General features: G+C 35.9%; 1 protein-coding gene across 3 annotated transcripts in view; it reads right to left on the bottom strand.

Annotated features, from left to right (window-relative positions):
* The window catches only part of NEBL (nebulette), a 244,546-nt gene that overhangs the window by 27,138 nt on the left and 198,831 nt on the right, over positions 1-18,577 (bottom strand). Inside the window, exons 23-28 of one of the 3 annotated variants that reach the window (XM_054517178.1) lie at positions 15,686-15,778; positions 12,406-12,498; positions 11,910-12,001; positions 9,841-9,934; positions 7,585-7,655; positions 6,350-6,428 (exon numbers count right to left, since the gene is read on the bottom strand). In XM_054517178.1, the coding sequence (XP_054373153.1) occupies positions 6,425-6,428; positions 7,585-7,655; positions 9,841-9,934; positions 11,910-12,001; positions 12,406-12,498; positions 15,686-15,778 (447 nt within the window). In that variant the 3' untranslated portion in view covers positions 6,350-6,424. Of the gene's footprint in view, positions 1-2,059; positions 2,153-6,256; positions 6,429-7,584; positions 7,656-9,840; positions 9,935-11,909; positions 12,002-12,405; positions 12,499-15,685; positions 15,779-18,577 lie in introns of those variants that run through there. The other 2 variants (XM_036379157.2, XM_036379158.2) reach the window with 2 other exon arrangements.

Below are 18,577 nucleotides of genomic sequence, written 5' to 3'. Positions count from 1 at the left end.
CACTCATAAAAAGGTAGACTCCGTAAGCACCAACCAACACAGTAACATATTACTCCAGTGACTGGGAGAACATAAACAAGTGCAGTCTACAATTAAGATGCCTTAAAATCTTCTAAAAGCATGGGTAATTTAATATTGTGTAAGCAACTAATTGGTTTCTTACAAGGAAAAAAAAAAAAAAGCAACCCTTTGAATAACCTTTCCAAAGCATCATTTTTTCACAACTGAGAAGCAGAAATCACTACTTTTGAAAAATATCTATTTAGAATGCAATGACTCAGAATATTTTCACTTCATCAGTCAAGTCTAGTACATACTGTAACACCACTAGGATGACTAGACCCTTATGCATAATTTTCCTAAATTTTCTTCTAATCAACAGCATCAAACAAGTATGCAATGTGGGTTTGTACCTGAGAATGAAGGTTTGTCAAAGTATTCTAATATTAATCCTTGTTAAACCATAAGAGACTACATAAACTTCCCAGCTGAATGAAAAAAACAGAGAACCACAAAATCCTGCATAATTGAATACATGAAAAAGTACTTTAGTCACTAAAATACTATGATATACTTGATTTACCCACTGAAAAGCCCAAGGTAAATATGTTTTTTAGGTTAAAGGTGTATTTCATTCAGTCACATTGTGTCATTCAAGAGAAAAAATAAAAACAGATTCATGTACATTTTGCAAAAACACAACACAATTTCTTTAAAGCACTGTAAATAGGAGTTAAGAGGGCTTTGGAGCCAACAGCAAAACTGTGAAAGAGAATCCACAATAGAATTATATGGCACACAGAAACTGTGAAGTCTTGCTTTGCTTTCTCTGTCAATCAGGCAATAGTTTACAAAACTTCTACTTGTGACTGCACAAGGATAAGGAGTTAATACAGGCCTGTGAAGTCTCAACACACTGCAACGGTGTTGTTAGTGAAAAAAGGTGGGAATAAAGGGTACCTCCTTCATCAGATGGCCTTGTTATCTCACTGCAGTAAGAAAAGGTAGGGTTCGTGTCAGAGCCATCTGACTTATAATCTCCCAGACTGGTGGAATGTAAATACTGCTTACTGTAACGGCTTGCTCTTTCTACAAAGGTAGAAAGAAATAAAGAATATCACAGTAAATAGATGATGGAAGTGCAAAGACAAGCAACAAGATAAACCCCACCAGTGCTAACATTGCTATTTATACCCTGATGGCATTAAAATTAGAGAAAAGTAAATTCTTTGCAATTTTGTTTCCATTTTGAGCATCGTTAGTTCCAAAGCTTGCTTTAAAATCTAATGCAACTAAGCTTGTTCTTTGCTTTAAAAGAATAGCAGAAATGGAAGGTGGTATTGAGATACCAGAAAGGGAAAGGGATAAAGATAAAGAATACAAAAATTTTCAGTGGAAAATCAAATTATTCCTTTATCCCAGCATGCATACAAGTGCATGTGGAAATACAGCTGTATGTTGTTCCAAAGAATATTTAAAGAACCAAAGTAGCAAAGGAAATGCATGTGAAAAATTACACATTCAAAATAAACACTTCTATGCAGGAAAAGAATCAATAAACTTGTAAAACCAAAACCCACTCCCCATTATTACATTACTTTCTCTCCTTTTCCATGTATCCTAAAATTATTAACATCTTGGACTTCAAAAAATAGAACAAAGCATAATGTCATGTGCCATATAGGCAAAATGTGCATGGAAAAGAAATCAGTTTTGTAAATAGGTCACTTTCTAGAACTCTGACATTTTATAAGGTCCAACTATTTGAAAATTCTACTTATAGCAAGGACAAAGTAGGTCAATGCTTTTTAAATGGCTACTTGTAAGTGGCATGAATAACTCGTTAAGATAAGATTTATTTCAAGATTTCTTTTCTGCACATGCGATTACAGCTGAAGTTCCTATAAAATACTGCTTTTAAACTACAACAGTTATAAATATATATACAATATGCTTATAAAACATGTGGCTGGCATATTGACCTGAAAATTTACAGTATCAACTTAATTTCACAAACATGAAAAGCTGAACTGGGGAAAAGTCAGGATATAAGCAATACCAGAAAGCATATGCAGACTCCTAGACTGAATATTGTCCTCCAGAGGATCAATGTCGAAGATGGAGCCAGGATCTGTGCGCCAAACTTTAAGATCTTTTTCCAAAGCACAGAAAGTATAAGACAGACAAACAACAAAGGAAGTAAAAGCATGAAAGGAATGAGATTTAACAATCAATAATCAATTTCCTTCATCTAGAAATTAACCAAAATACCTAGATATTCACCTGAAGAGATCAGAAAGTCTAATTTTCTGCTTAAAAGAATTTAGTGCATTAATTTTAAGCACTGACATTACTTGAAGGAGTAAAGGAAGCAAGTAACTCTTGCTCCCAATTTTTTTACATTTTCTAAACATGACCATAGTATGTTCTTAAGTCTAAATAAATGGGAATCAGTTAATTATCCCATATTAGAGCTCTCTTCCAGTAGCAGAACCAAAATCATCAGAGCTGTAAGATTATTTCCCCAGTTCACCAGCAGCACCCTTATGTGTGGAGATGCTGCAGTGTATGCCCCTATTGCTGACAGCTGGCAGTATACAGCTCCACAGCTGACAGAGACACTACAGAGTCTCCTTTGCATACAGCAGAGATCATGTCAGCATAAGAAGAATCAGGGCCATAGCTCGTCCAAAATAAATTTCTACTGATTGCTTAATTCATGTAAACTCAAAAGTATCTATCTTTCTTAATTAATATCAAAAAAATTAACTAAGGCGACAAATTCAGCTGTAGAAATCTGCATTGTACACATCTACCATGGGAAAAAATTACGTCCACTCTTGAACTTAACAAGTAATTCCCTGTGCCAGTGTGTGCCCAGGTGGCCACGGCAGCCAATGGCATCCTGGCCTGGATCAGCACCACAGTGGCCAGCAGGACCAGGGCAGAGATCATCCCCCTGTTCTGGGCACTGGCAAGGCCACACCTCAAATCCTGGGTTCACTTTTGGGTGCCTCAGTTCAGGAAGGGTATTGATATGGTGGGGAGAGTCCAGGGAAGGGCAATGGAGCTGGGGAAGGGTCTGGAGCACAAATCTGATGAGGAGAAGCAGAGGTAGCTGGGGGTGTTTAGCCTGGAGAAAAGGAGGCTTAGGTTGACCTTGTCATTTTCTACATCTGCCTGAAAGAGGTTGCAGTGATGTGGGAATAGGTCTCTCCTCCCATGTAACAAGTGATAGGATGTGAGAAAATGGCCCCAAGTGTGCCAGGGGAGGCTTATATATTGGATATTAGGAAAAGGTTCTTCACTGAAAGGGTTGTCAAGCACTGGAAGAGGCTGCCCAGGGAAGTGCCTGAGTTACCATCCCTGGAGATATTTAAAAGGTGTGTTGACATGATACTTGAGGACATGGTTTTGTGGTGGGCTGACAGTCCTGGGTTAATGGTTGCATTTGATGGTCCTAATGGTCTTGGCCAATCTAAATCTATTCTACAATATCTGATATGTCTAAAATTTATAAATCTTTTAATTTCTTCAAACCAGTTTCGACTAAAACCTTGATGTAAAATATAATCAGTCAAAGCACAAATCTACCGGATCACATATTTTTACTATAGTTTCTTCTTGGGCAGATCTGGCTTCAAGATTTACTCCATATACTGGAAGTAAGAAAAAAAAACTGTCTTCCCAGCTTTGCTCTTTTGCCGGTTTGAGAGATACCAAGCTAAGTAACGGGTTGTAGGTAAAGTAGGACTGTGAGGACCCCAAATATTACATGTTTCAAATGATTAATAGCCTAGATGCAATGGAAAGAACAGACAGAGCTAGCAAAATAAATCCCATGGCTTTAGAATACATTCAATGTATGTACACTACACATTATCTACCACAACTCCCAGAAGGTGAGGTGTAGTGCTAACTCCTTCCTGCCAAGATAAATTAAAGCTAACTCAAAGTCTTTTGATAAACAATGTGTTATTTCTAATAGAGATAAATTATGCACATAAATTATGCTAATAGGCTTGTAGCATACACTAAGGAGCAAATTGCAAACCGAACATAAAGCACTGACAGGCATGAGAAGGGGTAGGGGAATTGGTGAACACCCAACTTGTCCTATTTGATCATGCCTTGGCAAGTGAAAATATAAGTATGGCTTCATGGCAGCACCAGTGCAAGAGTCATTGATTTGTATTGATTTTATCCATCTCTATAGTCTGAAATAACATACATGGAATCAGAATCTTGGCAATCTATAACACAAAAAAGTTTTCATTCCCTGGTAGCTTTTGCCAAGGTAAAATATCCTTATATTCATGTGAGAATTGTGGTTTCTCTTTAGTAATAGATCCAAAGCTCACCAACATCAATTTATCTTGATGGGTTGAGAATGGTTTAGTAGGGTTAAAACTAGTGTCTATTTGCCAGAGCAGTGTCATTAATTTTAGTAACCAGGCATTTGAAAGAGTAGCTCTAGTTTCACCCATAACACATTAAAAATCAACCAGAGGGATTCTGACACAGTTTTCCTAACTGGCTGAACAATTTACAGCTACGAATAATACTCACGAGAGTCCTAAGTACATTTTTCAGTTTGCAAATTTTTTTTTGAGTTGCCAAGGACATTTCACAATCAGGGAGCTCACTGCTTCTTTCTAAACAAGTAGATATTATAATTGCAATTTTATTCCAAAAAGGCTCTAGCTGAAATAGTCACAGTCTTTTTCCTTTACATAGTTGTACAATTTTTGCTGTTTGGCAGGCATGGGAAATTAAGAATTTCTTTGTGTTTTGATACTGGAGTATTTTTAGATGATAAATAATTATATATATTTCAGTTCTTACAGCTCATGAATCTGTCTCAGGGATGTCCTTCATTCCAATCTGCTAGTTCTAGCAAGACTTCAGCTGCTGAACATGGGATTGCACACATGGTTCTTATACAGGGCTACAGCACACATGCAATGCAGCAGAGAGCAGGAGGCTTGTAGCATACACTAAAGAGCAAATTGCAAACTGAATGTTACACTGCAATTTCACAGAAGCCTTTTTCTTTTTCTTTGACTGCACCACAACTAAGAAAGTGAGTAGTGACGGAAGATCATCAGCACCTGCCCCAGACAGAGCTCTCTTAACACACACTTTTGGGAAACCCCTTCTCATATACTGTAGCTACAGACACAAAAAGGATGGCAAAAAAAAAGGAAAGAAATAAATTTCCTTATGTGGGGGAGACTTATTCGGAGACTTTAAGGAACAGACTGAGAAAGCATCTGCCAGGAATAACATAGTTAACCTTGCTGTAGGCAAGAGGATGGCCTATGTGACCAACAAGTTAGTCCATTTCACCTGCAATTTCTCTGGTTTTGAGATGTAAACTTAAAGTCAGCCTCCCTGTTATCACTATATATGAAGAATTTTAGAGTGCTATCTCAGTATGGCTTTTTTTGTACACAGATCCTCTGGGGATCATGGCTGCAAAGCACAGAAAAAACATTAATGGGACACACAAAAAACAAAAGGAAATGAGAAGGAAAAAAATATTACCACTTCCTTTGCCGTAGCAGACTTGCTGAGTTTTCAGCAATTTCAAATATCCACTTTGATTTTTAAACAGAGCTCATTATGGTTATGCCAAATAATAACTTTATGCAATACCTTGTCTTTACATATGAATCTAATCTGCATTCTACCCCTTGAACACCCATCCTTATCTTGGGCCATCTTTCAGAACATCACTTCTCAACACTGGTAGTTGACTTACCAGAGATCTAATGAGTTACTGATGAATTACAGCTTGAGATATTTTAAAAGCTGTGTGAAATTGTGAAACACGAGGTAAATAGATATATGCAGTTCTGAAGAAATTACAGACTGACAGAAAGGAAAATTTAAACTGGCCTGCAAAATTTAAACATTGATAGCTTGCAGAATCAGTTTTAATAATCTTTCTTTTGTGTAAAATTGTAAAACCTTGACCTACCTTTTAGAGTCAAAATTCAAATTTAAAGTAATAGTGACAACTATCCATATATTTTTTTTAAGTCACAGATCAAATGACTATATGGTCATTTGATCTCTATGATCTATCTCCCATTCATTCCCATTATGACTTCTCTAGAAGCTGACATGGAACCTGCAGTTCAACCATAAGTTTCATGGTGAGAAAAGAGAGAAAATGGAATCTGGAGAGCACAAACAGGGGCTTCTCTCTTCCTCAACGTGCCTTCAATAACAACAGTATTTATCAGCTTACCAACAATTATTCCAGGTCTTCTATCCATTTCAACAATATGTGGATGCACACCCTTGTATGCTGCATCACTCACAATTTGGGTGTTTTTTCGTACACGCTCTGTTATAGGATCATCTACCACGGGGGTGAAGCCTCTGCCCTTTGTCTTCTCAAAATCTTCATGATATTTTACCTAGGAAAACAAGGAGAATTACATTTTTCCCCAGGTTGCAACTGACAGCAAATGGTTATTCTGTGCAGGAATACATATATGTCTGGTTTATGAGGCACTTATATACTTTGACTTTTCACCATAACAGAATTGTTATACACATGAGATAGGCTGGATGGCCAGCCAAGTATCTTCTATCACCTTAACTAGTTTTTATGATATTTTATTATCAATTTTGCATTTCTTGTCCATTGATACTGAATTAGGCACTAGCTTAAGCAGCAAAGCATCATTTTACTATCACACAGGACACAAAACAGCGCTGCCCTCAGGAGGTCATGCACCTCAGGGTGCATTCCCTTCTTCTCAAAGACAGGATAGCTGTCTACTGATGCAGACGAATACATCTGTCAGTAAAAAAATTCCAGCAGTAGTAGTTCTAAAGAACTCAAGCATTTTCATTCACTGATAATTTTGACTACTTGCACAGTATCACAGAAAATGTATATTTTGCCCTTTTGTTTTATCATATGTCAGCTGGCTTTAAAAATAGGTTTTTAGAAAGAACAACAGTTATTCTAAACTGCCTGCTTTAAAAGAAAATATTAGAAAAAAGGACATTAGAGTAGAAAGTGTTACAGCACCAAGTGTTGGAACAAAACCTCAGTATTAGTAAGAGTTATAAAGGTAGTACTGCTGATTATGCATATTTACATTATAAATAACTTAATCATCAATTCATTAAATTGACAAACATTCTCACACAAGCTGATGCACACAAAACAACTCATTCCAAGAACCAAAGTCACGCAGAAACCAGGAACATGCACAGGCACAAGGTGAAGTGTGTCACCTAATCCAGTGAAATTGTGATGCTCAAATGATGTGTGTACATTTTTAAAGGAAAAAAAACAAAAGAACTGACATTTAACTGTTAGAAAACTGTTTATTAGTATTTTGAAAATGTTCATTACACTCCTATGCAGTTAGCAAACACTCCCTCTACAGGCGTAAGAAGAAAATATTCCTTCCATACCTGAGGAGAGAGTTTCATTAGTTACCTATATTAATGGAAGGCAAAATCCAGTGGAAGTCAAGTGCCATTCCTTAGAAGGCTCTAGTCACAGGAAGAAAGTACCCTACCATTGAGATGTTGTTTTGTGTTTCTTTGACATGCCTTAGCTCAGGTGTGTCTAGAAGCACACTACGTCTACCTTTCATCTGCCTCTGATCACTGCTGTACTTGACCTGCAAAACAGCAACAACAGCACAGGTGAATTTCTTTGCTTACAGTAGGAAGGATGGTGAGAATCACACCATGCAACAGTACCTTTCCAAACCACAATGCCCAACAGTTCTCTTCTTTTACTCACATGCCAGTAAATTATTTCACAGTGAGGATACAGATGAGCTTGTATATTAGTAAGGCCAAAAGGCACATTTATCCCATCAATCACTTACTAAAAATAAAGTATTTATTTAAAAGCTGAAATTTGTGACTGTTTGAATGACATAAGGGAAATAATTCATTTATCAACTGAAAAATAAGATAAACACTAAAAAAACACCATTGTGACTTAGAACATCCTTTAAAACTGATGATAAGCTACCTGCTTATTACCGAGACAGAAACAGAGTCTGTGGGATTGGGATAACCTGAGAAGCCCAGGGAATTCAATCCTTACAAGAGGATTAATCCTTTGGAAAGCTTATAACTCCCATTCAATAGCTAGTCTTTACTAGCAGCACAAAGCAACATGTCTGGGAAGAATCTGAATATTTTGTTTCCTAAACAAATGTCTGGGCTCTGGGTTTTGTGCATTAGGAAGTACTGAATCTCTTACATCACATTTCTCCTGATTACCTTATTTTGTGGCATTTTACAGACTAGTAAATATATAAGGTTCATTATCTGTTAAAAATAAGAAAAAAAACCACTCAAAATCCCAAAATAGTGAAAGTAGCTGATCCTACTTATTGGTTTGGGAGTGAGTACTCTTACAGTTTTTTCTGTCTTGTTGAGTTCCTCTACCAATGGCCTCTCTTAGCTCTACATTGTACCGTGACCTGTGCACTGTGTTAGTTAATATTCTAGATTTATCTATGTATTCACACTCCAAGTATTACTTCTTAAATGAGTCATGCAAACCTATTTCAACATGTGTTTGTGATGAGAAAAACCATGTATTGAAACTGTCAACCCTCCTTAAGATTATATATTGGCTAAGAAAGCACACCCATGAAAATATGTATCTTGGTGTCTGTTTTTCATTGGTAAGCTTGAAGTATTGTGTGAGAAACAAAAATATATAGTACTGCATATTCTTCAAAGCCTTCTTAATTAAACAGTAAATTGTCTTAGAAAATATATTCAGCTACATATGCTTTTGAATATAAGGCATTTTCTGGACAGAATAATTACAGTCAACATGGGCTGATTTTTATCTTTCTCATTAACATAGAGGAGTTTTTATCCCTGTAAGTCCTGAGAAACAAAGTGAATGAGTCACTTGGAGAAACACATTTAATTTTCGCAAATTAAAAAAATTATTGAAAGACTAGAACTGTCATGAGATTTTCCTCTTATTTTCAACTACACACCTCAAAAATAATTGACTTTGGTAAATATTCATGAGCATTTTAAGAACATGATTAAGATATATGCAGTTACAATGTCAGATTCCGTTCCTTTGTCCTTAGACATATTCCCTGACAAATTCAACCTACTTTTCACTCCTACACTCAGTTCTCAAGTGTTCATTACTTGCAATTCTCTTCTGCCACAGTGATTCTGCATGAAACCTTTTCTATTTACCATCTGCAGTGACTTTGCCATGAATGTTGTTTCAATGTTGAGGACAGACTGCAACGTAACTGGTCTTATCCTTTACTCCATTGGGCTTTTTGCACGTCTTCCTCGTTCCTTAATAGAATTGTCTCCTGCTTCTTAGACTACTTTAGTAGCAATTACATTTTATTATCATAAAAGCCAAGAAATAGATATTATCTTACTCTTTAGTATTTAGCAATGGGACCTATTTAGAACTACTCAGCTCTAACAGAGGTGGCACGTCACAGAATGGAACGGACACTTCCATGTTTTGAATGGCAAAAAAAAAAGACATCTGCACTGAGGTTAAATTCTCATTTCCTCTTTTTCTTTACTGCAAAGAATTACTGACCTCTAGTGACTCTCTCCTTGAAAAATACTGACACCAACACAACCACTTACTTTTTTACAAACGTATTCCCTGAATATGTTTGTTGTACACATATGCAGTCCATGTCCTCAAAGAATAAAACCAGTATCTCATCAGTGAATGATGTAGTTGGCTTTCTTTGACATAGCAAATGTAAAAGGAATAGCATATCCATGCTTATATTTCTACAGCAACTGAAAAATCTGAATGACAAAAAGATTCAAACAACTTGCCGAGCTGATATTTTCTTGATTCTTCCTGACTCTCTCCATCTCAGGAGTGACACTCACAGCAGTAGCTTTGCCAGGCTGCTCTCTGTAGTGAATCTATTATTTAACAGAATAAAATATATATTCATACTATTTCAGGTATAGCAATATATTCTTGTTTTATATAAAAATGCATGACTTCAAAGGTCATCCAGGAAACAACAGAAGAGCTAAAATGCATCTGAAGTTTATTACAGTTTATAAAACTTGATTTTTGAAAGATAACCTTGAATTTTTTTTAATGTACAAGCTGTTTATTAATGCATTTCTGTGGATATATACCCACATATGCACACAATATCTGGCATTTACCAGACTGGTCCTTTGCTCTACAGAGAAATAACTCATATTTGGAATGGGGTTAAGCCACATGTAATGCAGTAAAGGCAAGCAGAGCATATGAAAAACTGAATTTCAGAAAGGTCCACTGTAAATAAATATTTGTCAAGACACAGAAATTCCATAAGTTCTCCATCAATGTTCTAAATTCTATATATTACATATTCAAAGGTGATTAAACACAGAGGGTGCAGTACATCAGAAAACTGCTAATTGAATCCAGCCTAATTTCGCTATGCATTTATTTAAATGTACTGTAGGACTATTCCCTTCATCACTCTGCAATCAAACACACTGCATTAATTGCATTAAATGCACACCCAAGGCTGGATCAGGATCTAAAGCAGATCAGGACAGGATGTGGCATTGACAGACGAAGCAAAGTAATGTTAACTGTAGCCCCACATGCTGGGAAGTCAGATATGGTAAATATTTAGTAACAGATTCTGGCAACAAATTCATACCAATTCATGTATTTTTTCTGCAAAATAAATGGTTCCATACAAAATCAAGCTCTTGGGTTTAATTGATAAGGTTAACTGGGCAGATACATTATACTCATAATTCTGCAGTGCATTGTGGCAGTAAGGCAGCTACTGCTTAAGCAATTTTCTTCCAGGACAACACAATTTTGGTCTGTCCACATCAATGTATTCCAATTGAAAAATTAATGTCTTACTAAAACTATGGTAAGCTTTTAAATGGATTAGACTTGCAAATTAACACTTATAAAGGTAAAATGACTATTCAAGAATTGATGTTTCTAGAAATGGCTGAAGTTAACAAATCTTCACTCAAAGCTATTCCAGTGATTTGAAAAGAATTTAAACTTTCCAGTGAAATTTTCACAACACAAAAATTGATGAAGAGTAAACAGTAGTAGTGTGAGTAGAAGTAGTATACAGACTTGTATACTTGTATACTTGTATACAGGCTTGAAAAAGGGAAAGCAGTTTTTGAACAGAATACATTCTAGGAAGGCTAGATATATCAACAGGAATCCAGAAGCTGAGTTAGAGGGACAGAATTCTTGAAAATTATGACTCAAAACTATTTTGGTGAATGCAGCAGAAAGCACCCAGGGAAACACTGTCGCTATTTGTGGACCCATGACCCACAGCTGCTGATGGCAGCTCTCAGTGAGGAAGGAGAGTGCCTGGTCTCTCATGGACTCATCAAGAGGGTGCAACTTCATCAGTGCAGGAAGGCAGTAGCATGCTCCAGTCCTTGCCTTCTTCTCTGCACCCCTGCAAATGGTTATCTCAGCCATTAAATACTAAATTCTGATGGGAAGGTTACTGAGGAACCAGAAGGAGAAAGGTAAGTGAGCTGAAGTTGGAGCACAACTGTAGCTAATTTCTCACAAAGCAAAGAAAAATAAAACTGGAAACAGGTATCTTGTTCAAAAAAAAAAAGAAGGGTCAAGATTTTCTGCAAATATCCAAGGAAGAGAATAACATCTCAAAGCATTGCAGCCATTTCTTTAATAGAATACGTGATGGTTCACCGGCCATTTCCCAAACCAAGCAAAGCCTTCTCACAATTTTTTCCTAAGAGAAGATTTTCAAGTAATTCCATTACAATACATTCATTTCCCCCAGACTAAAGAGAAGGCATCATTTCAGAATACAGAACTTCGTATTCATCTTCCACACCCAAAAATTACACAAAGTATTAAAGGATAGCAACTTCCCATGCTGACATTCTCTTGATTCCTCTTGACTCTTTCCATCTCAGGGGTGACACTCATGGGTGTAGCTTTGCAGAGCTGTTCTTTGTATTGAACCTAGCAAACATGTCAGAAGATATTACAACAGAGATTTCCAAGTAATGGAAATACATAAGTGTGCTAGACATCACTACAGAGCACATTGCATTTGGATGGAAAGTACCATTCCTTAATAATCAATCCCATCTTCCCACACAATACTTAGTACTCACCCTCTGGCAGTTCTTCTATTTCAAACACAGACAATTGTTATTTCAACAGGAATACTTCACTCTCATTCTTATGAATCAAAGTGCAAAGCTGAGGAATTATCATTATTATTATAATTATGACAATCAATTATTACCATTAATTGATTAAATGGGTCTTTTTGGACAAACAGAAAGCAGCACAAACACCACAGACACAAACACATTTAATACAGCAGAGAGAATTGTGCAAGAAATGAAAACGGGGCACACATTACTGATATTCTTCTGGTTTTCCTTAACTCTCCTTAGTTCAGGTGGATCAGAAATTGTTGTTGCACGCCGAATTTCCTCCTTGTATTTAATCTGCACAGTAGATATTACAAAAATATTATCAATTTGAAGAAGAGAGAGATAGGCACTAAAATACATCTATCACTTTATACTCTCACCCTTACACATACTGCACTACTAACACCTACTAACACCATTGGCCTGAAAAGCAACAGTTGTACTTAATTTCTAAACCAGTCTGCTAAGGGTCTCTGATGTATCTCGTTTGATGCAATGCAGCAGAGAGTGCTTAAAACAATTCTAGTGTACTAAAACTCTTACAATGGGAATATACATCACATGGGATTGTGGCTATTTTCACCATAATTGGGGTGCTGCATACACTATTTGGAGATCCACACCCCTTTGAAAATGACTTGGTCTTACTATTTACTTCCTATGGTGTCTACCAGTCCATTTCAGAAACCAAGCCTTTTAGGTGCTCCTAAAAGGGTGGATGGCTTCAGAGTCTCATTGAATTTCTTTAAAAACACATGGGATGCACAGTTGAGGATGTAGTTGTCTGGATTGTTGAAGTCTTTGCAGGTGCTGTCAGATATTTACTGTTTTTTTCCTAACATTTAATTTTCAAGTCTCTTCTCAAGACATGTTACTTCTAGAGAACGTCCAATTTCATAGCACAGACAAAACAACTTGTTTTCCTCTAAGCTCATACTTGGAAGCTGCTTTGACTGAAATTTATAAATAAATAAAACCAAACCAGCCCAAAGTACAGACCAGGAATGGAAAATCACAGTCCAGACAGTTTAGGACTGGCAAAAACACCATAGCAGTAGAAAAAAGGGTCTTTTAATAGAGAGTATTAGGTAAGTTTAAGAATTGGCAGTGCTACTCATCCTAAAAATGCTGCAAAATGTCTGTTACTTGAATTTTAATAAGACCCCAGCTTTGTGGTATTGACTGACATACCACAGGGGTTTCCTCACAGATTTCACACTAACAAAAACACAAATAGATTCTCCCAAAACACTTCTTCTTCCCAGTGCTGTGTCCAACCTTGCCTGCCCCACAATATAAATAAGTTTTTAAAAAGTCCTTCGTTATTTGTAGCTTCTCCTCTGAATTCAGCTACAGCCCATGGGTCTGTGGCTTGTTTTGAAAGTTCTGTGAGATCTTGGCTTCTTCCAAACCAATGACCACAACAGGTGAGATAAGCTCAACCTCCTTGGCTGTCACCACCTTGTATTTTAGGCTTTGAAAACACCATTCTTATGTTTTCCTCCTACATATGTAGTCTGGAAGAATCTGATCACTTTCAGAACATGATTCAATGGACTTTTTTGTGTGGTTGGTTGTACTGTGTTATTTTGGTGACCTGGTGTTACTTCTAGTGCAAATGTGCTTCACATTCCACATACTAGTTTTGTTTAGCCCAGGAAATAGTTTTAAGGCTGTCCCAAGTTCTTCTGGCTAAATTCAAAAATACGTGTAAAACATTTAAATCTAATGGATTCAGAATTGGTGTAATTTACCCTCCCTTTGGGACTCCTGTAAATTACACAATACAATTTCCCTCTTACTGCACAATATAATTTCCTTCTAACTGACATGTAATTTGAAACATTCTTGTACATTGCCTTTAAATTTGGCATGCTATACCTCTAATAAATATTATACAAGACTAAAGTAATTTTAAGTACACTACATGTAATAAAATATCTTTTGTAAAACATTAACTCCACACAAAGACTAGCAAGGTAAAGGCCATGCTATTTACATAGTACCACTACACCACTAATGCATTTTGTACTTCCCTTGGTAGGTTTTTCCTCAAATGTGTTTACTAGCATACTGATCAACCTTTCATTTTTCCCTCTTCACCACTATTTAGGGTTTCTAAAACAGCAAGAACAGTGTATGCTATTTTTCCATTTCACTTTGAAATGTATTGTGAAAAAATACCACAGTAAGACTTCTCCTTTCTGTGTGACTACTCTTGAAATAAATGTCTGTGGTAATTGGAAATTTAAAAGCAAAATAACAACAAAAAAACTAAACAAAGAAACAAAAAAAAACCCTCACCGTCAAATCAAGAAAATCAACAGCTCCCCAACCAGCAGGTTTCAACTATTCAATATACAACTATTTCAGGATTTAGGACACATGATAGCTTGCATTGTGACTCAAAATGACAAGATGAATAGTGATGGATAGAGTAGAAAAAGAATTTTAAGGAAAATAAGAGCTTTTCAAAATTTTTTGGAAATTCTCTACTGACCTTACTTTGGTGGGAAATTAGGTTTTTGACACCATTCAATAAACAATGAAATTCTATGAGAATAAGTGTCCAGAGACCCTAATTCATATTTTAACTAATACTTAAACCCAACATAGTATCATGTCTGTACATTATTTCTGAACTTTACTTAAAAAAAAAATATCTAATAATTATAAAAGTCATGTCACTAACATAAAAATTGCCCCAGAGGAGTCCCCACCAAATATAAAAAGGAAATGAACAACACATTTACAAGGGTTTTGCTGCTTGGCAGTCACTTTCCAGGTTTTTTCCAAGTTTAGCAGAACACGATGTATTATTTGAAGAAAACATTCATTTTGATATTATATTTTATTTTAATCTACCTATTAAAGTGCCAAAGACATTGGGCATCCTTAGATAAACAAAATCAGTTCAGAACTAATCTCATCAGATCCACAGATCAACTTGTGACCAGCATGTAAAGACCCAACCCTCCACCTTTTCACACAGGTGAAGCCTGGACACAGTTTTTCTCATCTTGAAGTACAAACTCTATCAAGTCCTATGCAATACACGCAGTTTCTAACAGGATATGACAGATTTTCTCTTTTGTCACACGGTATTTTTCTAACCTGCAAACACAACTGCTGTTCAGTCTGTCATATGGGGAAATGCATCTCATATTTCTCACTCCTAAGAGTGAGAAGTTTTCCTATCAACAAACCTTGAACAAAACACTTTCCTCAAATGTTTAGTTAAAATATTTTCTTATTTTTCTTAATGTTTCAATTAGACTCTCTACCTTTGGACACAGAAGTACCACAGTAGAGGGGAGTTCTAGCTGTGCTAGAGTAGAGCTCTATATACAAAATCCAGTGGACAACTATTTGAATGAGATGTGTGATATGAAAATGAAGAACTTTTTAGTAAGCAAAATGGTAAAAAAAAAATTGCTCACCTTTTACTCACATAAGAATAATTTATGATAATAGTACTTACCGAACTAATATTCTGTTGATTCTTCTTTACTCTTTCAATCTCTGGAGTATCTTTTACAGCTGTGCCAGCTCCTACTTCCTTCTTATAAAACACCTTCATTTCCCCAAAAGAAAAGATAATTATGAGACTGTTAGCAATGCAAATGCTAGTTCTCATAAAAGGGCTGGGCAATTTTCCAAGTTGCAAATTGGTCTGACTATAAATCTTGCTAAGAAAGCAAATACTTTAATTTTTCATAAATAGGACTAATTGTCAATAACTATGATAACATTGTTTTCAGCTGTAACCCAGCTAATATATTCTTATCCTTTAAACTGATATCAGTATTTTTAAGTATTTGACATATTTAAATTTGGAAAAAAATATTAGAATTTATATAATAATGTATAAAGTTTTACAAATGTAACTTTATGCTTGAGTAATTTCATTCATTTCAATGTTATTGAAGGTGCCTGTACATGCAGGATTGATTGGTTTCTTTAGTCTTCAGATCTTAAAATACTGTGAGAAGTGAACAGACATTACTATGGTTTCTAAGTTAACAAACTAGAAAATTGAAATATTCATGGAGAAATAACCATAACAAACCAGAGCTACAATCCAAGTCATGCAATTTTTGACTCCTAGGTTCAAGCCAGAAAGCTGAGGACTGCATCTAAAACCAAAACTCACTTCTTAAAAGATACACATGCTGTTTATATGATTTTATTTCAATTGTTTCAGTAAAGGATAAACACAAAGCACATCAGTAGAATCGATCATTTGAAGTTACTGAAAGAGACAGTAAATAACTGCTCCACAAGTTCCAAGAATGGTTACAATTTAAATAACCATGGAGCACCAGTTCATGCTGCAAAACTAAGAAGTTTTACTGGATTTTCAGTATTTGGTGTCACTGCTGTTGCCACTCTAGTAAGTATTTCCAGTCCATTAGTGTAAAAAACAAGTCTGATCCTGGGGTTAATAAAATTAATCTTTATCATTTAGTATTTCTGCCTTTCTTATATCAAGATTTATTTAAGTTTTCCTATCAACAAACCTTGAACAATAAAAATATAATTTTTGATTAATTCCTCCGACTTCCTTGAAGTTCTCCATAGCCTGGGGTGAATACTACTGCCAAATAGTCTAGAAAAAAGTCAATGTCTGCAACTAATATTTTAAATATTCAGAAAACCTTTAACAATCTAGAATTTTGTTTTACCATGACAGAGACAGTTTATGAGTAAGAACTTGAAAATTCTTCTGAATCATATCAGTTAGAAAGATTTATATTGTGGACTGGACTACAATATACTTTTCTCCTCTACCAAGGAAGGATTGGTAAAATATGTTGGAGACAGGAATTTTTCTATGAAAGAAATGACTGTGAAGTAAATATCCTTTTATAAATCATCTGCCAAATGAGCTAGTGAGCTAAAAGCAGTAACGATCTTATCTGCAGAGCTAGTTGTTATTTTTTGTCCCTTAAGGCAGAAAAATACTTGAGACAAAATCCAAATATCATAAGATTATTAGGGGTCATTGTATTTTTTATCTGTTTGGGCTGCTTCCAGCTGTATCTTCACTCAGTAATAATTTGCCTTTATCATCTAAACTGCACAGAAGGATGAAAGATTAAAACAGAGAAAGAAGAAAAAAGGTAGTTCAGTCACTGCAGTAAACTGCTTTCCTACATTTGGAAGACCCAGCTCACAAAGAGGAACAGGACAATCTCAAAAGAAAGCAAATACAAATCACCTCAAAGACAAAACCTTTTACTTCTTATTATCTAGAACCCTAACAAAGAGGATCATTGTCAGCCTTGGCACTAAAAGCTCAGACTGGCCTCCAGGGCTGCAAGGGGTTCAGATGCATCAGAGCCTTGTCAAGGCTGAACTAAGTGGTGATACCTATCTGAAATTAATCAAGCCTGGTACCTAAATGTTAGCGAGTCCACACTGCCAGAGCCACTGACCTACTTGGGGACTTCATCAAAAGCTATCAAAGGCTGGAGCAGGGAGGAAAGCAGATCACAGGGGCTGGCTTGGATGCCTCTGTTCCAGGGAGTTTTAGCCTGATAGAACACCAGTGACATGAGAAATGGGGATAACCACATCACCCTATGCTGCAGGGCACCGTTCCAGGAGCCAACAGGTGACACCTCCAGGAGAAACGGAGTTTACTCAGTTACTTCTGAGAGCTGGGGAAGCTGAGGATATCTCTACGTTAACAGTGTCAGATAATACTAAAAATATTTAAGTATCTTAAAGTTCTTTCTCTCAAATCATTGGCTTTATTAGTACTACATAGTCTGCCATAAAAACCAGCCACTGATTGGCCTTTTGTTCTGGAGGCCAGATCTACTCCTCTTCTCTGTTATATTACAAGCAAAGGCAGAATTACAAACAGCAGCATTAATGGGCCCAAAAGGGAAGTGAAACTTAATACATCCCAAAATGGGCAATTTCAGAAATCTAAGCTCATAATTTATATTTAGGGATAAACTGAAACTTAAATCTAGCATAAAATTTAAAAAATATACCCAGTGTAAAATAAAATCATTATATTTTTCTTTTTTTTGAAATTTGATCTGTTCTAATTTTATACCCCAACCTTGATGCTCAGTACATGTGATAGGAAACAGATGAAAAATCTTATATGTGTAGTAGAAGCCTAAGATATTTTTTTCCCCTTTTAAATAAAGTACTTCCTGGGGCTTGATGGAAAACGAAAAAAAGATTTTTATTTAAAAATAACTGTGGCTTGGCAAGGTGGCATAAGAGGTTTAGAAATTCAAAATAACAGTGTTGCACCTAGAAAAGCTGGATATTATTTTCACTGAAAGAAATGAGTGATACAGTTTTGCCAGGAAAATTATGGAAATGGTTCAAAGGACACCTACTCATAAGT

Source organism: Molothrus ater, chromosome 1 (assembly GCF_012460135.2).
Source record: "Molothrus ater isolate BHLD 08-10-18 breed brown headed cowbird chromosome 1, BPBGC_Mater_1.1, whole genome shotgun sequence".
Lineage (NCBI taxonomy): Eukaryota > Metazoa > Chordata > Aves > Passeriformes > Icteridae > Molothrus > Molothrus ater.
The sequence above is the reverse complement of the archived record's forward strand: the minus strand, read 5'-3'. Positions and strand labels throughout refer to the sequence as shown.